This window comes from Ipomoea nil, unplaced genomic scaffold (assembly GCF_001879475.1).
Source record: "Ipomoea nil cultivar Tokyo-kokei standard unplaced genomic scaffold, Asagao_1.1 scaffold1421, whole genome shotgun sequence".
Classification (NCBI taxonomy): domain Eukaryota; kingdom Viridiplantae; phylum Streptophyta; class Magnoliopsida; order Solanales; family Convolvulaceae; genus Ipomoea; species Ipomoea nil.
Window position 1 is genome coordinate 3,719,961 of NW_017617849.1, and position 17,941 is coordinate 3,737,901.

A 17,941-nucleotide genomic window follows, 5' to 3' on the forward strand; every position below is an offset into this window, starting at 1 on the left:
TTAACAGAAATAAATAATAATAATAATAATAATAATAATAATAATAATAATAATAATAATAATAATAATTGGTGTAATTGTTTCTTGAAATGATGAAATCCGATTCAATTAGAATTCGGTTACAGAGATAGAGACTAATACTAAAGATAATTGCTACACGTAAAAGTCTCCTGACTAATAGACTATTCTAAGCTGACTAGTCTAACACCACATATTAAATATCTTATTACAAGAGGAAATAATAATAACACTAAACATATTATTCACACACCCCCTCAAACACAAGGTGGGTGTGCGACCACATTGAGCTTGTCACGCAGAAGCTGGAAGCGAGGACCCGGTAGCGGTTTTGTGAAGATATCTGCCAGTTGATCTTTAGTAGAGACAAAATTAACGATGAAGTCGTCGGATGCTACCTTGTCCGTACGAAATGATAATCAATCTCCACATGCTTTGTACGAACATGAAAAACCGGATTAGCGCAGAGATATGTGGCGCCCAAATTGTCACACCACATAGTAGAAGGCTGACCGGAGTGTAAACCAAGTTCCCGAAGTAGAGAAACAACCCACGTGACTTCCGCGGAAACATCTGCAAGAGCTTTATACTCTGCCTCGGTAGACGAGCGGGTAACTGTTCGTTGTTTTCTGGATAACCACGAAATGAGATTGGAGCCCAGGAACACAACATAACCACTCGTACTTTTCCTGTCAACTGGACATCCAGCCCAGTCTGAATCTGAGAAGGCATGCAAGGCAGTCAATGTCGACGGTGATAGACGCAACCCATAGTCCTGAGTACCCTTGACATAACGGAGAACTCGTTTCAGCAGGCCCCAGTGGTCTTCTGTGAGTGAGTGCATGAACTGACATAATCTATTGACTGCATAGGATAAATTAGGACGAGTAATCGTCAAATACTGTAAGGCCCCCACAATGCGACGATATTGAGTTGGATTGTCAAACGGTTTCTCAGATGGTGAGACAGCTTGAGTAACAGCAGCAGGAGTGGCCAACAGCTTGCAATCACCCATTCCTGCACGTGTGAGAATATCACCCAGGTAACGACGTTGCAAAAGAAGCATACCATCGTTTACCTTCACTGTTTCAATACCCAAAAAGAACCCTGGTGTCCCTAAGTCCCGAATCTTGAATGTCGTGGATAACTGTTTGAGAAGAGTGTCAATGAGCACAGCATCATTACCCAGCATGATTATGTTGTCCACATATACTAATAAAAAACCCGGGCTGTACCAGCGGTGTAGTGGAAAAGAGGCACATCTGTCTTGGATGCGACGAATCCTGTAGAGAGTAAGAAACCATGCAGTCTCTTGAACCAGGCACGGGGTGCTTGTTTGAGGCCGTATAGAGAGCGCTGGAGATAACAGACGTGACCAGGTTGCATGGGATCTTCATATCCTGGCGGTTGTTTCATGTGTACCGTTTCTGCTAGATGCCCATTTAGGAATGCATTATGAACATCAAGTTGTCGTAAGGTCCAGTTATAGACACAGCAAGTGAGAACAGCAGCCGAACTGTAGTTGGCTTGACAACTGGACTGAAGATGTCAAAGAAGTCCTCACCGGCTACTTGGTTAAACTCCTTGGCAACAAGCCTTGCTTTATATCTCTCAACAGAGCCATCTGCATTGCGTTTAGTTCTAAAGACCCACTTACACCCAATTATATTCATATGTGGTTCTACTGGGACTAGCTGCCAAGTGTTGTTGTGGAGGAGTGCATTAAACTCCTGGTCCATGGCGTCACGCCAATGTGGATACCCTGCAGCTTGAGAGTAGCAAATAGGGTCGATAGTGGCACTTAGAGCGTGAAAGTGCTCATCTGTACCTTGTGTCATATGTCGGAGACGCATACCATGTGGCGTGGGTGGAGCCGGTGGTTTTATGCGACGAGCTCTGACCAGTGCCCTAATAGCCAATGGAGCGGGCTCAGTAGCTAACGGAGCAGGCTCACTAGCTAAGGGTATGGGCTCCGGCTCGGTGGGTGGTGCAACCGCAACTGGGGGCAGTATAGGTTGCGGTACTAAGGGCCCGACTGCCCAGGGTGCCGCGGGTGTTGTCTGTTGCGGTGTGTTCTGCACAGTTGCATCTGAAAAGGGAAAAGCAGTTTCGTCAAACCGGACATGACGACAGATATAGATTTTTCCAGTTGTTAAGTCCATGCATCTATATCCCCTATAGGAGGGAGGGTAACCTAAGAAGATACATGGGGCGGAGCGATACTCTATCTTATGGCGATTATAAGGCCGTAGATAGGGATAGCACCGACACCCGAACACTCGTAGGAACGTATATGTTGGGGACATGTTATAGAGACGTGAGTAGGGGCTTTGGAACTGTAGGACGGAGGAAGGCAGATAGTTTATCAAGGTGGTGGCTGTTTCAAAGGCATAGTCCCAGTACTGCAGTGGGACTGAGCTTTCAGCGAGTAGAGCGAACCCGGTTTCGACAATGTGTCTATTCCGGCGCTACCCTTCCGTTTTGTTCGTGCGTGTAAGCACATGACTGTCTATGATTTATGCCTAGGGATTGAAACGTGTTATGGAGTTTCCGGTATTCGCCCCCTAGATCGGATTGAATTGATTTGATAGAACGTGAGAATTGTCGTTCTACCATGACTCGGAACGACTCAAAACATTTGTATACATCCGCCTTTACCCGTAAAGGATAAAACCAGGTAAAGCGGAAATAATCGTCTACAAACAAGAGGAAATAACGAAAACCAGTACTGGAAATAATAGGAGACGGACCCCAAACGTCCGTGTACAGTAAATCTAATACATTTGTACTACAAGAATTGACCCTATCTAACGAAAATCGGGACGATTTTCTAAGGTGACACGATGTGCAAACGCCCATTGATTTTGATTTATTGTCAACCGGACATGTTTGTAGAACATTATTTAGGACCCGATTATGTGGATGGCCAAGTCTGCGGTGCCACATGACTGGAGTGGTTCGGGAACTTATGAATGCGAAACGTGACCGAGACAGCGGAAGTGTGTATAGCCCTCCAGAAGTGGGACCTTTAAACAGGGTTGCCCTAGTTATTGAATCCTTCACAAAAAAAAAAAAAAAAAAAAAAAAAAAAAAACAATCTTTGTGAAATTCAAAAAACACGTTGTTTTCGTTAGTAAATCTTTGAACTGAAAGTAATGGGACAGACAACTCAGGCACATGCAATATATTAGACAATTTAAGAGACTTTGACACGGATGGAATAGATGCAGAACCAACACGTGAAATAACCAAACCTGCGCCATAACCGACTCGCAGGATGTCATTGCCATTATACTCATCAGACTGAGACATCATTGGCGCATCGGGCGTGGCATGGGTAGATGCTCCGGTATCCGGGAACCAGTTGTTAACGTCACTGGTCGTGGACTCATCACCAGCGACCGTCAGATTCGCCTGGGCAGGTGGCGGTGCATTGTATCTCTTAAAACAATGAACGGCAGTGTGTCCGATGGCGCGACAGATCTGGCACCTCGGAGGATTACCTCGGTCATTGTGACCGCCACGGCCGTACCCGCCGCGACCTCCACGACCGCATCCACCACGGGAATGGCTATCGCCATTCTGATTACCTCGACCACGGGCAGTGTACAGACCAGAATGCGACGCTCCGGCAGCCGGCGATGGGTAGTCATCAGCAAGAATAAATTCTTGCGCCTGTAGGAAATCAGACAGCTGAGGGATGGTTATCGGATTACCTGGATCCGTCAAGGAGGTTGCCGTGGCCCTGAACTCCGGGCGTAGATCCAAGAATACGAACAAGTTCTGTTTGACTAGAAGCTGCTCACGTCCCAAGAATTCTGCCAACGAACTGTTGCCTTGGCGCAACGACTGGAACTGCTCGAGTAGATTCAGGTAGCGTGCACGTACGTGTTGACGACCCGAGGGCGGGGGTGATGGATTGCCATACTTCCCGCGACGTGTTCCGGCCAACCGCCAAGTACATCACTTCTTCTGACAGTGATGAAATCATAAGAGAAAGGATGGATTGGTCTTGTTGCATCCACACCCGGTGCGCTGGATTGACCTGAGGCACGGCAGTGGTGGCTCCGGAGTCGTCGGACGGTGGTGGGTCGATCATCGGCGGCGGACACGGAGTTTCTCCGTCCACGTAGCCAAGCAGGCCCTGTCCCCGGAGGAAGGGCACGAACTGTGTGCGCCAGAACAGGAAATTTTGTGAGGTGAGTTTGATTGAAACAAAGTGATGGGTTGTGGCTAGAGTGTTTGGGGTGGTGGCCGGCGGTGGTGTACCGGCGGTAACAGTCCTCTAAGAGGAATTGGTCGACATCGGGAGTTGATCGACGATAGGGAGAGAGAGAAAGGCGGAGGATCTAACCTGCGGCTTAGCTGATACCAGATGAAATGCGATTCAATTAGAATTCGGTTACAGAGATAGAGACTAATACTAAAGATCTACACGTAAAAGTCTCCTGACTAATAGACTATTCTAAGCTGACTAGTCTAACACCACATATTAAATATCTTATTACAAGAGGAAATAATAATAACACTAAACATATTATTCACAGAAATGAATGGTTAATATTATTTTGATTTTTGTATTTTTAATGATTTTCCTTATTTATCCTCTATTATATTATTTTTTTTTCACTTAAATAACCCTTAATTTCGTTAGTATAAACTTTAATAATGAAATATTCGTTAACTATTTATTAATTATTCTTAACTTATTCATTGGTTTCTATAAAAAAAAGTTTAGGTTCGAAGTTTCGAACTTCATCCCAATCAGAGTTGGCATAATTATTAAACATATATTTTTATCCATTATATTTTTGTTAAGCCCTAATTATTATTATTATATTATATATAATAATAATATTTTAGGGAATATAGTGGAAGTTGGAGCAACAATGTTTGGATAGAAGATGAAGAGAAGCCATTTTGCTTTCACACTCATTTATTGTTGGTAGAGTTAATTCCAGCAATGGTCTTCCGACTATATTGATTCTTTTAAATTAGTCATCAATTTTAAATTTGGACACTTTACGTCCCTTGACTTTCAATTTCTTTCCAATTGAGGTCCTTTCGTCAGATTACGGTAAATTGGACTTTAAATCAAAGGGTAAATTAATCATATCATCTGCCTAATATATAATTCTTCGTATTTTTCCATTTTCATTCAATTATGGATCCTTTTCCGGTCCGTTTCATCCTCGTGAATAATAATCAATAATATTTTCCGGTTTCATTTTCAGTCAATTATAGATCCTTTTCCGTTTCATCATCGTGAATAATAATAAATAATATTTTCCCTTTCTATTTTCAAGTCAGTTATAGCTCTTTTTCCGTTTCATCCTCGTGCATAATAATTAATAATATTTTTCTTTTTCATTTTCCGTCAATTATGGATCCTTTTCCGTTTCATCCTCGTGAATAATAATTAATAATATTTTCCTTACTTATTTTCAGTCAATCATGGTTCTTTTTCTGTTTCATCCTCTTTTATAATAATCAATAATATTTTCTTTTTCAATTTTCAGTCAATTATGCATCATTTTCCTATTCATCCTCGTGAATAATAATCAATAATATTTTCCTTTTTCCATTGTCAGTCAATTATGGATCCTTTTTCATTTCATCCTCATGAATAATAATCAATAATGCATCTTTACTCCAACCATATTCTTTGGCGGAAGTCAAGGCAGCACTTTTCTCGATGGCACCGGAGAAGGCCCCAGGCCCGGACGGTATGACACCTGCTTTTTACCAACAATTTTGGCCGATACTAGGCCATGATTTATACATTTTTATCATGAACTGCATAACGAGTCGGACTCTCCCACAGTGTCTTAACGACTCCAATATCATGTTAATCCCAAAGAAGAAGGTACCCGAAAGGGTTTCTGACCTGCGCCCCATTGCTCTTTGCAATGTGGCTTACAAGGTTCTGGCTAAGATGTTAGCCAACCGACTTAAAGACGTCCTAGAAACAGTCGCGTTGTCTCGGCGTCCCAAAGCGCCTTTATACCGAACAGGTTACTAACTGATAATGTGATTGTAGCCGGGGAAGTGGGCCATTTCCTACGACGCAAAACTATTGGGATTATGGGTTGGACTGCTTTAAAACTCGACATGGCCAAGGCCTATGATCGAATGGAATGGGGGTTTTTGGAAGGAATGTTGAATACTTTGGGGTTTGCTAAGGAGTGGACAGAATTGCTGATGATGTGTGTGACGTCAGTCCAATATGCCATCCATGTGAATGGCGAGAAGGTAGGGACAGTCTACCCTACGAGAGGCATCCGCCAAGGGGACCCGTTATCCCCATATCTGTTTATCCTGTGTGCTGAAGGCCTTTCTATCCTTTTGCAACAGGCTGAAGCCCGGGGGGATATACATGGGATTAGGGTGGCCAGGGGGGCCCCACCTGTCTCACATCTCTTCTTCGCGGACGACAGTCTTCTATTCTTCAGGGTCGTAGAGTCGGAAGCAGTTCACATACAAGATTGCTTGAATACTTACAGTGCTGTGTCGGGTCAGTGAATAAATTATGATAAATAAAATGTCATGTTCAGTTCAAATACTAAAGCTGATATAAAAACCGTGGTGTCCACTACTCTGGGTGTCCCTGTAACGGCTGATCTGGGTCGTTATTTAGGACTCCCATCGGTCCTAGGCCGCAATAAAACGGCCACGTTCAGGTATATTGAACAAAGAATTCGGGAAAGAATCGGGGGTTGGCAACAAAGATTTTTATCTAGGGTTGGAAAGGAGGTTCTACTGAAAAGTATTGCCCAAGCTTTGCCCATCTTCACCATGTCGGTTTTTTTATTACCAGGTCGAGTCTGTGACTCAATTGAGAAGTGTTTTAATAGGTTCTGGTGGGGGGGGGGGGGGGTAATTCTGCTAGTAAAGGCATTCATTGGCTAAGTTGGAGTCGTCTGTGTGTACCAAAGGATCAGGGGGGTCTAGGCTTCAAGCGGCTACATGAATTTAACATTGCTTTATTGGCTAAACAGGGATGGCGGTTGATGATCTATCCCGATTCTTTAGTGAGCCGCATTATGAAGGCGAAATACTATCCAAAGAAAGACTTCATCGATGCTCAACTGGGGGGTAGTCCGAGTTACATTTGGAGAAGCATCATGGCTGGACAACCCTAACTTAAAATTGGCTCTGCCCGGCGTATCGGGAATGGTAAATCATCCAATATTTGGGCTTGGCCTTGGTTGTCTGCTACACAATCACCTGAGCTCCACACCCCTATTATTGATGAACTCAGAGATGCTACAATCAATGGTCTCATGGACTCACAAGGGTGCTGGGATGCAGAAATCCTACAGGACCTTTTCATTGAAAGTGACCGTATCCAAATTATGGCGACGCCTATCTCACCTTTGCTTGAAGACTCGTGGCGTTGGCAAGGCGACATGCGAGGTATGTATACTGTAAAACACGGCTATGATATTCTCACTGATTCCCGGCATCACCTCAACACTGTACCGGACTTCACAGCCTGGAATAAATTGTGGAAATTACCTGTACCGCCAAAAGTGCGTAACCTATTATGGAGATGTGCTCGAGGTATTATGCCTGTGAAAGAGACGCTCAAACTTCGACATGTATGGATTGGGGGTGGTTGCCCTTTATGCAATTTCCCGTCATCTTTGGATCACCTTCTCTGTGAATGCAGTGTTGCGCGCAAGGTCTGGGGGAGGAGTTTGGTTTGGATGTCCACACTGTTTCATCATGCATGCAGCGGGTATTGGGATATGCAACTGAAGAACCTGTGATGCATTTGGCGGCTGCTTTCTGGACTCTATGGTCTGCCCGCAATGCCAAAGTCTGGAAGAATGAGAACCAGTCGATTGACTCTCTCCGCATCCAAGTACATCTCCTACGCAATCAATGGAGAGACACCTACAGAGGTACCGGAAGGGCAGCACGAAGCGAGGCTTTGACAGCCGCTTGGACTCCACCGTTACCAACTTGGTTAAAATGCAACGTCGACGCAACTCTCTTTGCGGATGGTGCGGGATTTGGAGCGGTTCTTCGTAATCATGAGGGTCGATTTGTCGCGGCACACAGTGGAAAACTAGCCCGTATCACTGACCCACTCATGGCGGAAGCAATTGCTGTGAAGGAGGCACTCACTTGGCTGAAGCATCACAACCGTAATAATGTACGTAGTTCTAGAAACTGATTGTTTTTCTGTTGCTTTTAATTCGCGTTGTCTTGATTTATCGTATGTTGATTTGATTGTAAAGCAGTGTCAACTGCTTGCCTGTGACATTGGGAACGTTCAGGTTCACCATGTTAAGCGGTCAGCGAATCACGTGGCTCACGTGCTTGCACGGGCAACGGATTCTGGATCTGTCCTAGGGTCGTGGGATGATCACCCACCCCAGTGTATTTCTGATTTAATGAGCTAATATACCGGTTTCCTTTTGCTTCAAGAAAAGAGTCGGTAGGGTTTCTTTAGTCTAGGGATGGCAACCTGGCGGGGCGGAGAGTATACTCCCCATCCTCGTCCCCGAAACTCTAACCACATCTCCATCTCGAGAGGAAAATTGAAAATAGTCCCCATCTCCGTCCCCGTGGGTAATTTAGCGGGGATGGAGATTCTCCGTTTCTGATCAATTTTTACTCAAAATCTTAAATGAGTGTAATTTTTAATTTTAAAAATTAAAAACTTAAATTTAATTTTTAAAAATTATATATATATATATATATATATATATATATATATATATATATATATATATATATATATATATATATTACTTATTTATTTATTTTTAATTACAATAATTTTTCGGGGATGGGACGGGAAGGGGCGGGGCGGGGAGGGGTATCCCCGTCCCCGTTCCCGGAAATTTTTTCATCCCCGTCTCGGTTGAGGCGGGGATCGGGGACGGGCACATTGCCATCTCTATTCTTTACTTTATATATTTACGTTTAATACTTTGAGAAAAAATCGAGTATTAACTAATAGTCGGAGGACCATTTTGGGTATTAACTCTTTTCTAAAATTAGTCATCGACTTTTAATTTGGACACTTTACGTCCCTTGACTTTCAATTTCTTTCCAATTGAGGTCCTTTCGTCAAACTACGGTAAATTGAACTTTAAATCAAAGAGTAAAGTAGTCATATCATTTGCCTAAATATAATTCTTCGTATTTTGCCATTTTTAGTCAATTATGGATCCTTTTCCGTTTCATTTTCAAGTCAATTATGGATCATTTTCTGTTTCATCCTCGTGAATAATAATCAATAATATTTTCCGTTTTCATTTTCAAGTCAATTATAGCTCTTTTTCCGTTTCATCCTCGTGAATAATAATCAATAATATTTTCCTTTTCCATATTCAGTCAATTATGGATCCTTTTCTGTTTCATCCCCGTGAATAATAATTAATGATATTTTTCTTTTCAATTTTCAGTCAATTATGGATCCTTTTCCGTTTCATCCTCATGGATAATAATCAATAATATTTTTCTTTTTCCATTTTTCAGTCAATTATGGATCCTTTCTCGTTTCATCCTCCTGAATAATTAATATTTTCTTTTTCCATTTTGAGTCAATTATGGATCTTTTTCTGTTTCATCCTCGTAGATAATAATCAATAATATTTTTTATTTTTAGTCAATTACAGATCATTTTTCGTTTCATCCTCGTGAATAATTAATATTTTCTTTTTCTATTTTCAGTCAATTATGGATCCTTTTCTGTTTCATCCTCATGGATAATAATCAATAATATTTTTCTTTTTCCATTTTTCAGTCAATTATGGATCCTTTCTCGTTTCATCCTCCTGAATAATTAATATTTTCTTTTTCCATTTTGAGTCAATTATGGATCCTTTTCCGTTTCATCCTTGTAGATAATAATCAATAATATTTTTCATTTTTAGTCAATTATGGATCCTTTTCCGTTTCATCCTCGTGAATAATTAATATTTTCTTTTTCCATTTTGAGTCAATTATGGATCATTTTCCGTTTCATCGTCGTGCATAATAATCAATAATATTTTTCTTTTCAATTTTCAGTCAATTATGGATCTTTTTTCCGTTTCGTCCTCGTAAATAATAATTAATTATGGCAATTGTGTTATCTCGTATTTTTAGACCGTGTCGGGTCTGTGATTTTTTATTGTCATAGGAAGTGAGATTTTTTTCCCAACAAGACTATCTCTTATACTAATTAGTATTTAGACTAATGATATTATAAAGTTGAAAACATTTATTTTAGTGACAACTATAATCATGCTTTCATATATTATTTGCATTTGTATACTTTAAATTAACGATTTAAATAAACAAATTCAGCATTCAATTACCTATCCATAAACATCTTTTATATAATATTGCATTTATATACTTTGAAGTACTTATTTAAAAATAATCATTGGACATTTTCTCATCTAAAAAACTAGTAATTCATTAAAAAAAATAAATGAATAAAATTGGTGAGTAGCTGTTTGATAAATGTGGGGTTGTGTGTGTATATAAATATATATGTCAGGGCCAGGCCCTGTGCTCTTCAAGTAAGAAGGAGAATTTCTACAAACATTAATTTTGCGCGGAACACATACAGTCCAGATGGAGATGGTGTTTAGTCTGGCAGCTGTTTCTTTTGCTGTTGTGTTCTTGGTGTGCCTGTGGAGAGTGCTGAACTGGGCATGGTTTAGGCCAAGAAAGTTGCAGAAGTGCCTGAGAAAACAGGGCCTTAAGGGGAACGAATATAAGTTCATCTTTGGGGACCTCAAACAGCTAACCAAGACCACCAAAGAAGCCAAGTCCAAGCCAATGAATCTCTCACATGACATATCCCCAAGACTCCTTCCTTTCTTCATTGATGCCATCCAAAGAAATGGTATGTTCGTTTCACAATCTTTCATTTTCACTAGATAGTATTGGCTTGAAGATATAATGAAGAGATTTGAATTATTTTTAGAGTTATATATATATACTATAATAATTGAGTACAATTGTAGGTGAGAATTCGTTTGTATGGCTTGGGCCAAACCCAATGGTACTCATCAAGGAACCTGGACTCATAAGGGATATCTTAACTAAGAACACTATCTATCATAAACCTTTTACCAATCCACTGATCAAACTGCTAGCCGAAGGAATTGCAACTTACGAAGAAGATAAATGGTCCAAACATAGAAGAATCATCAATCCTGCTTTTCATATGGAGAAGTTAAAGGTTTGTTTCCTTTGATTTTTGCTTTTGTTCTAAAATAATGAATTCGATCATAATAAGTTTGGTCTTTGTACAGCATATGGTACCAGCTTTCTACATGAGCTGTGTTGAAATGTTGGGCAATTTGGAGAAGAAGATGGGTGACCAAGGTTTAGCCGAGGTGGATGTGTGGCCTCACCTTCAACAGATAGGCGGTGATGCAATTTCCAGAACTGCATTTGGAAGCAACTATGAAGAAGGAAGAAAGATATTTGAACTCCAAAAGGAACAAGCCCAGCATAAGACAGAACTTATGCGTTCTATATATATACCAGGATGGAGGTAGAGTTCAATTCCTAGCTAGCTTGATAAAGTTTTGGTTTTGTATTGAGTGGATGGGATAATTGAAGCATTTGCTCCATTTCAACTAAAAGCCTAAGCTGATAGTTGGATTGCACATTAATGGCTATATGCTCAACAGGGATGAATTATTATATTGGTGCAGGTTCTTACCAACTTGGAGGAACAGAAGAATGAAAAAAATTGAGAAGCAAGTTCAAGCATTAATTAGGTGTATAATTGACAAGAGAGTGAAGGCAATGGAAGCAGGGGAAGGTAGTAAGGACGATCTATTGGGCATACTATTGGAATCAAATTTTAATGAAATTGAAAAACATGGAAACAAAGACTTTGGAATTACTACCAGAGAGGTGATTGAAGAATGCAAGTTGTTCTATTTTGTTGGTCAGGAGACCACCTCTGTATTGCTTGTTTGGACTATGGTTTTGTTGGGTAGGCATCAAGAATGGCAAACAAGAGCTAGGGAAGAGGTTTTTCGACTATTCGGTAAAGATAAACCAGACATCGATGGATTGAATCATATGAAAATTGTAAGTACACTAAACAATTTGATTTTTCACACATTCCATTATCAACTTTATTTTTGAATCTCCACACTAAACGTGTACATATATGTATGTATGTTTAAAAACAGGTGACAATGATTCTAAATGAATCCCTGAGACTATACACACCGGTGATATCACTTACTCGAAAGAATAAAGAAGAAACTAGGCTAGGAGACCTAATGCTTCCCCCAGGGGTTCTAATATCAATCCCAGTGATCTTAAATCATCACGACGAAAAGATATGGGGCGACGATGCAAAAGAGTTCAACCCCGAGAGATTCAGTGAAGGAGTGTCAAAGGCAACTAAAGGACAGCTAACTTTCCTCCCTTTTGGTGGAGGACCTCGAATATGTCTTGGGCTAAACTTCGCAATGCTCGAAGCAAAACTGGTAATTGCCATGATTTTACAGCGTTACTCTTTTGAGCTCTCCCCTTCGTACGCACATGCCCCCACCTCCACTGTAAGTCTGCAACCCCAGTATGGAGCTCCACTTCTGTTCCGCAAACTGTAATCAAGAATATCACATATATTCAGGCATCTACTGCATGCTTTTCAATATCATTCTGATTTGAAGTTGATTTTGTCTTACAGACCAAAGACGATGTCTAGTATCTATTGTTGTTGTTTTAAACAATTGTTGAACTATTATAAATCTCCTCTCTTATGCTTGTGTGTGCAGATTATTCTTATTTATATTCTGCTTCTTTCATCTCATACAATATTTATTTCTACGAGAAGGATTTATTAACTTCTTGGGCTGCCGGCACAAAAAAAAAAAAAAAAAAAAATTATCTATTTCATAATACAAGCAGTGTACATGATTGGCTTGAACCTATCACCTCCCACAAAAAAACTCCTCGTCTTCCCCGATAAGAAGGCAGCCTATCCAGTAGGTTGCCTTCTCACCGAAGAAGGCGAGGGGTTTTGTTTTTCTTTTTTAATGTTTTAATTAATTAAATTTTGAATTAAAAAATTATTAATTGCATCTTGTAAATCATGTTTGACCAAGGTGGTGCAAATAACACTACGAACACCCCTATGGCTATTTACACCCACCTATAAAATTGTTAAATTTTTTGTCATTTTTACAATTTTAACGTACTTTACACCTACTTTTGACTAAAGGGTGGTACAAATAGCAACATTAGCAATTACTGCATGCCCCTTAAATTTTGAATTTCTTTTTTGACAAATGTGGTCCCGCTTCTACTGGTTGGAACTTGGAATCATATGAGATTTTGGATGATAGACAGAAGCGGCAATGTAATTACCATGGGCGTCGTTGGAAAATGAAGAAAAAGAAAGAAACAAAAAAATAAGAGGAAATGAGTAAAAGAGACGTGGGGAGCGGTGGAATAACCAAACAAGAAAGAATAAAAGAGTACAAATAAGAGTCCGTAGGATTTCTTTACATTATATATTTACCAAAAAAAATAAAACAATTATATATAATATACCATATGTGACTATGTGTATGGGAATACAACTTAGTGTCATTAAACCATGAGGTCTTGATCAGAATTGTGTAATTTGGAAAGAGAGAAAAAAAAATTAATTTTTAATTAAAAACGATAAGTGCATTGTAATTTCATTTTATTTGTTGTCTCATCCCCAAAATTTTTCCCTATTTTGTCCGCATTTTCCAAAAAAATTGAATCCACCCCTATATATACAAATCTCAATTATACAGAAAGTAAGAAGAGAATTACTAGAAAGATGGAGATGGTGTTTGGTATGGCAGCTGGTGTTGTGTTCTTGGTGTGGCTATGGAGAGTGTTGAACTGGGCATGGTTTAGGCCAAGAAAGTTGCAGAAGTGGCTGAGACAACAGGGCCTTAAGGGGAACGAATATAAGTTCATCTTTGGGGACCTCAAACAGCTAACCAAGAGCGCCAAAGAAGCCAAGTCCAAGCCAATGAATCTCTCACATGACATATCCCCAAGACTCCTTCCTTTCTTCATTGATGCCATCCACAAAAATGGTAAGTTTCACAATCTTTAATTTTGTGTGGGTTGATTCCAAGATTCACTATTATTGGCTTGAATTCACTTCTAGAAAATGTTGATAACATGAACGTGGAGTAATCATTTCTCTAGAAACAAATTCACTTCTCCAGTTCTCCTGCAAAGCGTTTTAGTGTTAATTATTTCTTTGCAAGGTGGTTGCATGTAATCAGGTTTGAAGGGATGAATCTGTATTCAATCCGCTAAATGTGAATTTAGAAAATTTCATCTGCGTGTGGGAATTATGTTCAAAGTGAGCAGATTCTTTGTGCGCACAGACATTTAGCCTTGTCCGCTGAATATTGAGTCACCGTGATTTACATCCTCCCAAATACTCTGTCGGGCTGGAGTATAGGGTCCTTAGGATTGGAGATTCAGCCTTTTGGGAAAAAAAATCTCATCTGCATTTATTAAAAGTGTGAATTCAATCCTATATGTTCCACCAATAATGACTTCGATGTCGATTGAATTGAATGGTGGATCATACATTTTAAAAATAAAATAAATTCTAATATTAAAATTCAAGCATGGAAATAAAAATCAAAGTGAAAATATTTTTTTAAATATTTCATTCAAAAAGGAAAAAAAAAATCTAATTTTAAAGATAAAAATACTTAATTTAACAATTCAAATAATTAAATTATTTACATATAGAGAATTAGGCAAGCGGATTAGATATAGTGACTTTTGGAACACCGTGGCAATTATATCCAAACATTTAAACTTAGTGAAAAAAAAAAAAAAAAAACAAACAAACACAAACCCTTCTATTTCTTGACAAGTATACCTATTTTTTTTTAAACACTCATTATTCTTTACAATGTAGTATTTGTTCTATACTTTCTTAAACATTTCAGCCCAAATAATCAATTTCCCTCCCCCGAGTTTGATCCGGTGACTACCCATTTGGGAATATACCCAATTATGCATAGAAATATTTACATACCTCTAAAGTTTGATAAATTGATATCAAACATTTGTATTTTATAACAATTACGGAATATAATTTTTAACCCAAACTTCTTGAGTTTGCGCACAAATTATTTAAAAAGAACATCATAACATGATTTTTAAAAATATAATGTATGAAAATATCCACTTTATACAAGTAAAAGTTTAAAATTAAACTCTTTAAACAAATACTTTACAGTATAAAACCCTGTTTGAATATTATATTGCAGTAGACACTAATTAATACTTAAATCGAGAGATCAGATCTGAATTATTTTTAGAGCTATATACTATAATTGACTACCATTGTAAGAAAATACAAAGCTTTGTTTTTCATCAAGTTTATAAAGTATAAATGTGTAGATGTTTTCAGCCAATAAATCTTATAAATAAAATAGCTTTACTTGAAGAACAGAACTATCTGTGTATTATACATACTAGAAAAGACTGTCAACTTGGTAACTGGAAACATATATTATATGTAGGTGAGAATTCGTTTGTATGGCTTGGGCCAAATCCATTGGTACTCATCAAGGAACCTGGACTCATAAGGGATATCTTAACTAAGTACGCTATGTACCATAAGCCTATGCCCAATCCGCTGGCCAAACTGCTAGTCCTAGGAGTTGGAACTTACGAAGAAGATAAATGGTACAAACATAGGAGAATCGTCAATCCTGCTTTTCATATGGAGAAGTTAAAGGTTTGTTTCATTTCATTATATTTTTGGTTTTGTTGTAAAATAAAAGAATGAATTCATAATAAGTTTGGTCTTAGTACAGCATATGGTACCAGCTTTCTACATGAGCTGTGTTGAAATGTTGGGCAAATGGGAGAAGAACGTGGGTGACCAAGGTTTAGCCGAGGTGGATGTGTGGCCTCACCTTCAACAGATTAGCGGTGATGCAATTTCCAGAACTGCATTTGGGAGCAACTATGAAGAAGGAAGAAAGATATTTGAACTCCAAAAGGAACAAGCCCAGCATAAGACAGAACTTTTGGGTTCTGTATATATACCAGGATCAAGGTAGAGTTAAATTGATTTTTAATTTACTAAAGGACTGCATTCCGATTCTGAACGTCTTATCACTCTGTTACTATTGCTAGCGAAACAGAGCTATTAACTCTTTTTGAATTGACTAATCATCTAAATTATGCCACAGGGCGGGTTGCCCTTTATGTTTTTGGTTTTCTATTGAGTGGATCGGATGAATTATTGGTGCATGGCAGGTTCTTACCAACTAGGAGGAACAGAAGAATGAAGGAAATTGAGAAGCAGGTTCAAGCATTAATTAGGTGTATAATTGACAAGAGAGTGAAAGCAATGAAAGCAGGGGAAGGTAGTAAGAACGATCTATTGGGCATATTACTGGAATCAAATTTTAAAGAAATTGAAAAACATGGAAACAAAGATTTTGGATTGACCACCAGAGAGGTGATTGAAGAGTGCAAACTGTTCTATCTTGCTGGTCAGGAGACCACCTCTGCATTGCTTGTTTGGACAATGGTTTTGTTGTGTATGTATCAAGAATGGCAAACAAGAGCTAGAGAAGAGGTTTTTCGGCTATTCGGTAAAGACAAACCAGATATCGATGGATTAAATCATATGAAAATTGTAAGTACACTAAACGATTTGGTACACATTCTATTATCAACTTTTTGAATCTCCACACTAACCGTGTACATGTTCAAAAACAGGTGACAATGATTCTAAATGAATCCCTAAGACTATATCCACCGGCAGCATCACTTACTCGAAGGAATAAAGAAGAAACTAGGCTAGGAGACCTAATGCTTCCCCCAGGGGTTCTAATATCAATCCCAGTGATCTTAAATCATCACGACGAAAAGATATGGGGCGACGATGCAAAAGAGTTCAACCCCGAGAGATTCAGTGAAGGAGTGTCAAAGGCAACTAAAGGAGAGTTAACTTTTCTCCCCTTTGGTGGAGGACCTCGAATATGTCTTGGGCAAAACTTCGCAATGCTCGAAGCAAAACTGGTAATGGCTATGATTTTGCAGCGTTACTCTTTTGAGCTCTCCCCTTCGTACGCACATGCTCCCACCTCCATTATAAGTCTGCAACCCCAGTATGGAGCTCCGCTTCTGTTGCGCAAATTGTAGTCAGGAATATCACATATATTTAGGCATCTATGCTTTTCAACATCATTCTAAAAATGTTCGTTTGAAGATGATTTTGTCTTACAGACCAAAGACGTTGTCTAGTGTCTGTTGGTTTTAAAAGATTGGTGTTTGTTTTTTTAAACAATTGCCGAATCATTATAAATCTCCTCTCTTATGCTTGTGTGTGCATATTATTCTTATTTAAATTGTGCTTTTTTCATCCCATACAATATCTATTTCTACTAGAAGGATTTATTAACTTCCTGGGCCGCCCGCCCCCTCTTAAAAATGGCAATTTATAACGTGCACTCAGGCGCACATTGCATTGTGCGCCCTGATGCAAACGACGTCGTTTCAGATTTTTTTTTTTTTTTTGAAATTTCGCTACCCAATGTTGGCAGTTAATCTATACTTCTATACTATATATAATAACAAAATTCTGAAATTTTAACTTCCCGCCCAATTCTTAAAAAAATCTCTCTTCCCAATAAAATATATTGATGTCTACTTTCCCATTCGTACAATAATTCTGGGTTAAAAATTCTATTCTGAAATTATAAAATAATGTAATACAATTCCCTTTGCACATCTAATCTATACTATATATAATAACAAAATCCTGAAATTTTAACTTCCCGCCCAATTCCTAAAAAATCTCCATTCCCAATAAAATATATTGATGTCTACTTTCCCATTCGTACAATAATTCTGGGTTAAAGTTGTGAAGTGTCAAAAGTTCGACAACGCATAACTTTTGACTCGGTTG

General features: G+C 39.0%; 3 protein-coding genes across 3 annotated transcripts; 2 read left to right on the forward strand and 1 right to left on the reverse strand.

Moving 5' to 3' along the window:
• Positions 1-412: 412 nt before the first annotated feature.
• LOC109187399 (uncharacterized mitochondrial protein AtMg00810-like) lies at positions 413-1,210 on the reverse strand. Its single transcript, XM_019337583.1, has one exon. The coding sequence runs from the start codon at positions 1,208-1,210 to the stop codon at positions 413-415; it is 798 nt and encodes a 265-aa protein (XP_019193128.1).
• A 9,336-nt stretch (positions 1,211-10,546) lies between these two features.
• On the forward strand, positions 10,547-12,775 carry LOC109187698 (cytochrome P450 CYP72A219-like). The gene is made up of 5 exons (XM_019337967.1): positions 10,547-10,873; positions 10,995-11,212; positions 11,286-11,530; positions 11,694-12,078; positions 12,183-12,775. The coding sequence occupies exons 1-5, from the start codon at positions 10,600-10,602 to the stop codon at positions 12,606-12,608; spliced, it is 1,548 nt and encodes a 515-aa protein (XP_019193512.1). The 5' UTR covers positions 10,547-10,599; the 3' UTR covers positions 12,609-12,775.
• Positions 12,776-13,800: 1,025 nt separating this feature from the next.
• LOC109187699 (cytochrome P450 CYP72A219-like) lies at positions 13,801-17,334 on the forward strand. Its single transcript, XM_019337968.1, has 5 exons — positions 13,801-14,078; positions 15,537-15,754; positions 15,834-16,078; positions 16,282-16,666; positions 16,750-17,334. The coding sequence occupies exons 1-5, from the start codon at positions 13,814-13,816 to the stop codon at positions 17,173-17,175; spliced, it is 1,539 nt and encodes a 512-aa protein (XP_019193513.1). The 5' UTR covers positions 13,801-13,813; the 3' UTR covers positions 17,176-17,334.
• Positions 17,335-17,941: the final 607 nt, after the last annotated feature.

Bases quoted from the DNA above. Each gene is read 5' to 3' on its own strand.
- LOC109187399 (XM_019337583.1), bottom strand. From the start codon at position 1,210: ATGCTGGGTAATGATGCTGTGCTCATTGACACTCTTCTCAAACAGTTA.
- LOC109187698 (XM_019337967.1), top strand. From the start codon at position 10,600: ATGGAGATGGTGTTTAGTCTGGCAGCTGTTTCTTTTGCTGTTGTGTTC. The intron at 10,874-10,994 runs GTATGTTCGTTT...GTACAATTGTAG, and splicing joins TGATGCCATCCAAAGAAATG to GTGAGAATTCGTTTGTATGG. The intron at 11,531-11,693 runs GTAGAGTTCAAT...ATATTGGTGCAG, and splicing joins ATATATATACCAGGATGGAG to GTTCTTACCAACTTGGAGGA.
- LOC109187699 (XM_019337968.1), top strand. From the start codon at position 13,814: ATGGAGATGGTGTTTGGTATGGCAGCTGGTGTTGTGTTCTTGGTGTGG. The intron at 16,079-16,281 runs GTAGAGTTAAAT...GGTGCATGGCAG, and splicing joins GTATATATACCAGGATCAAG to GTTCTTACCAACTAGGAGGA. The intron at 16,667-16,749 runs GTAAGTACACTA...GTTCAAAAACAG, and splicing joins GATTAAATCATATGAAAATT to GTGACAATGATTCTAAATGA.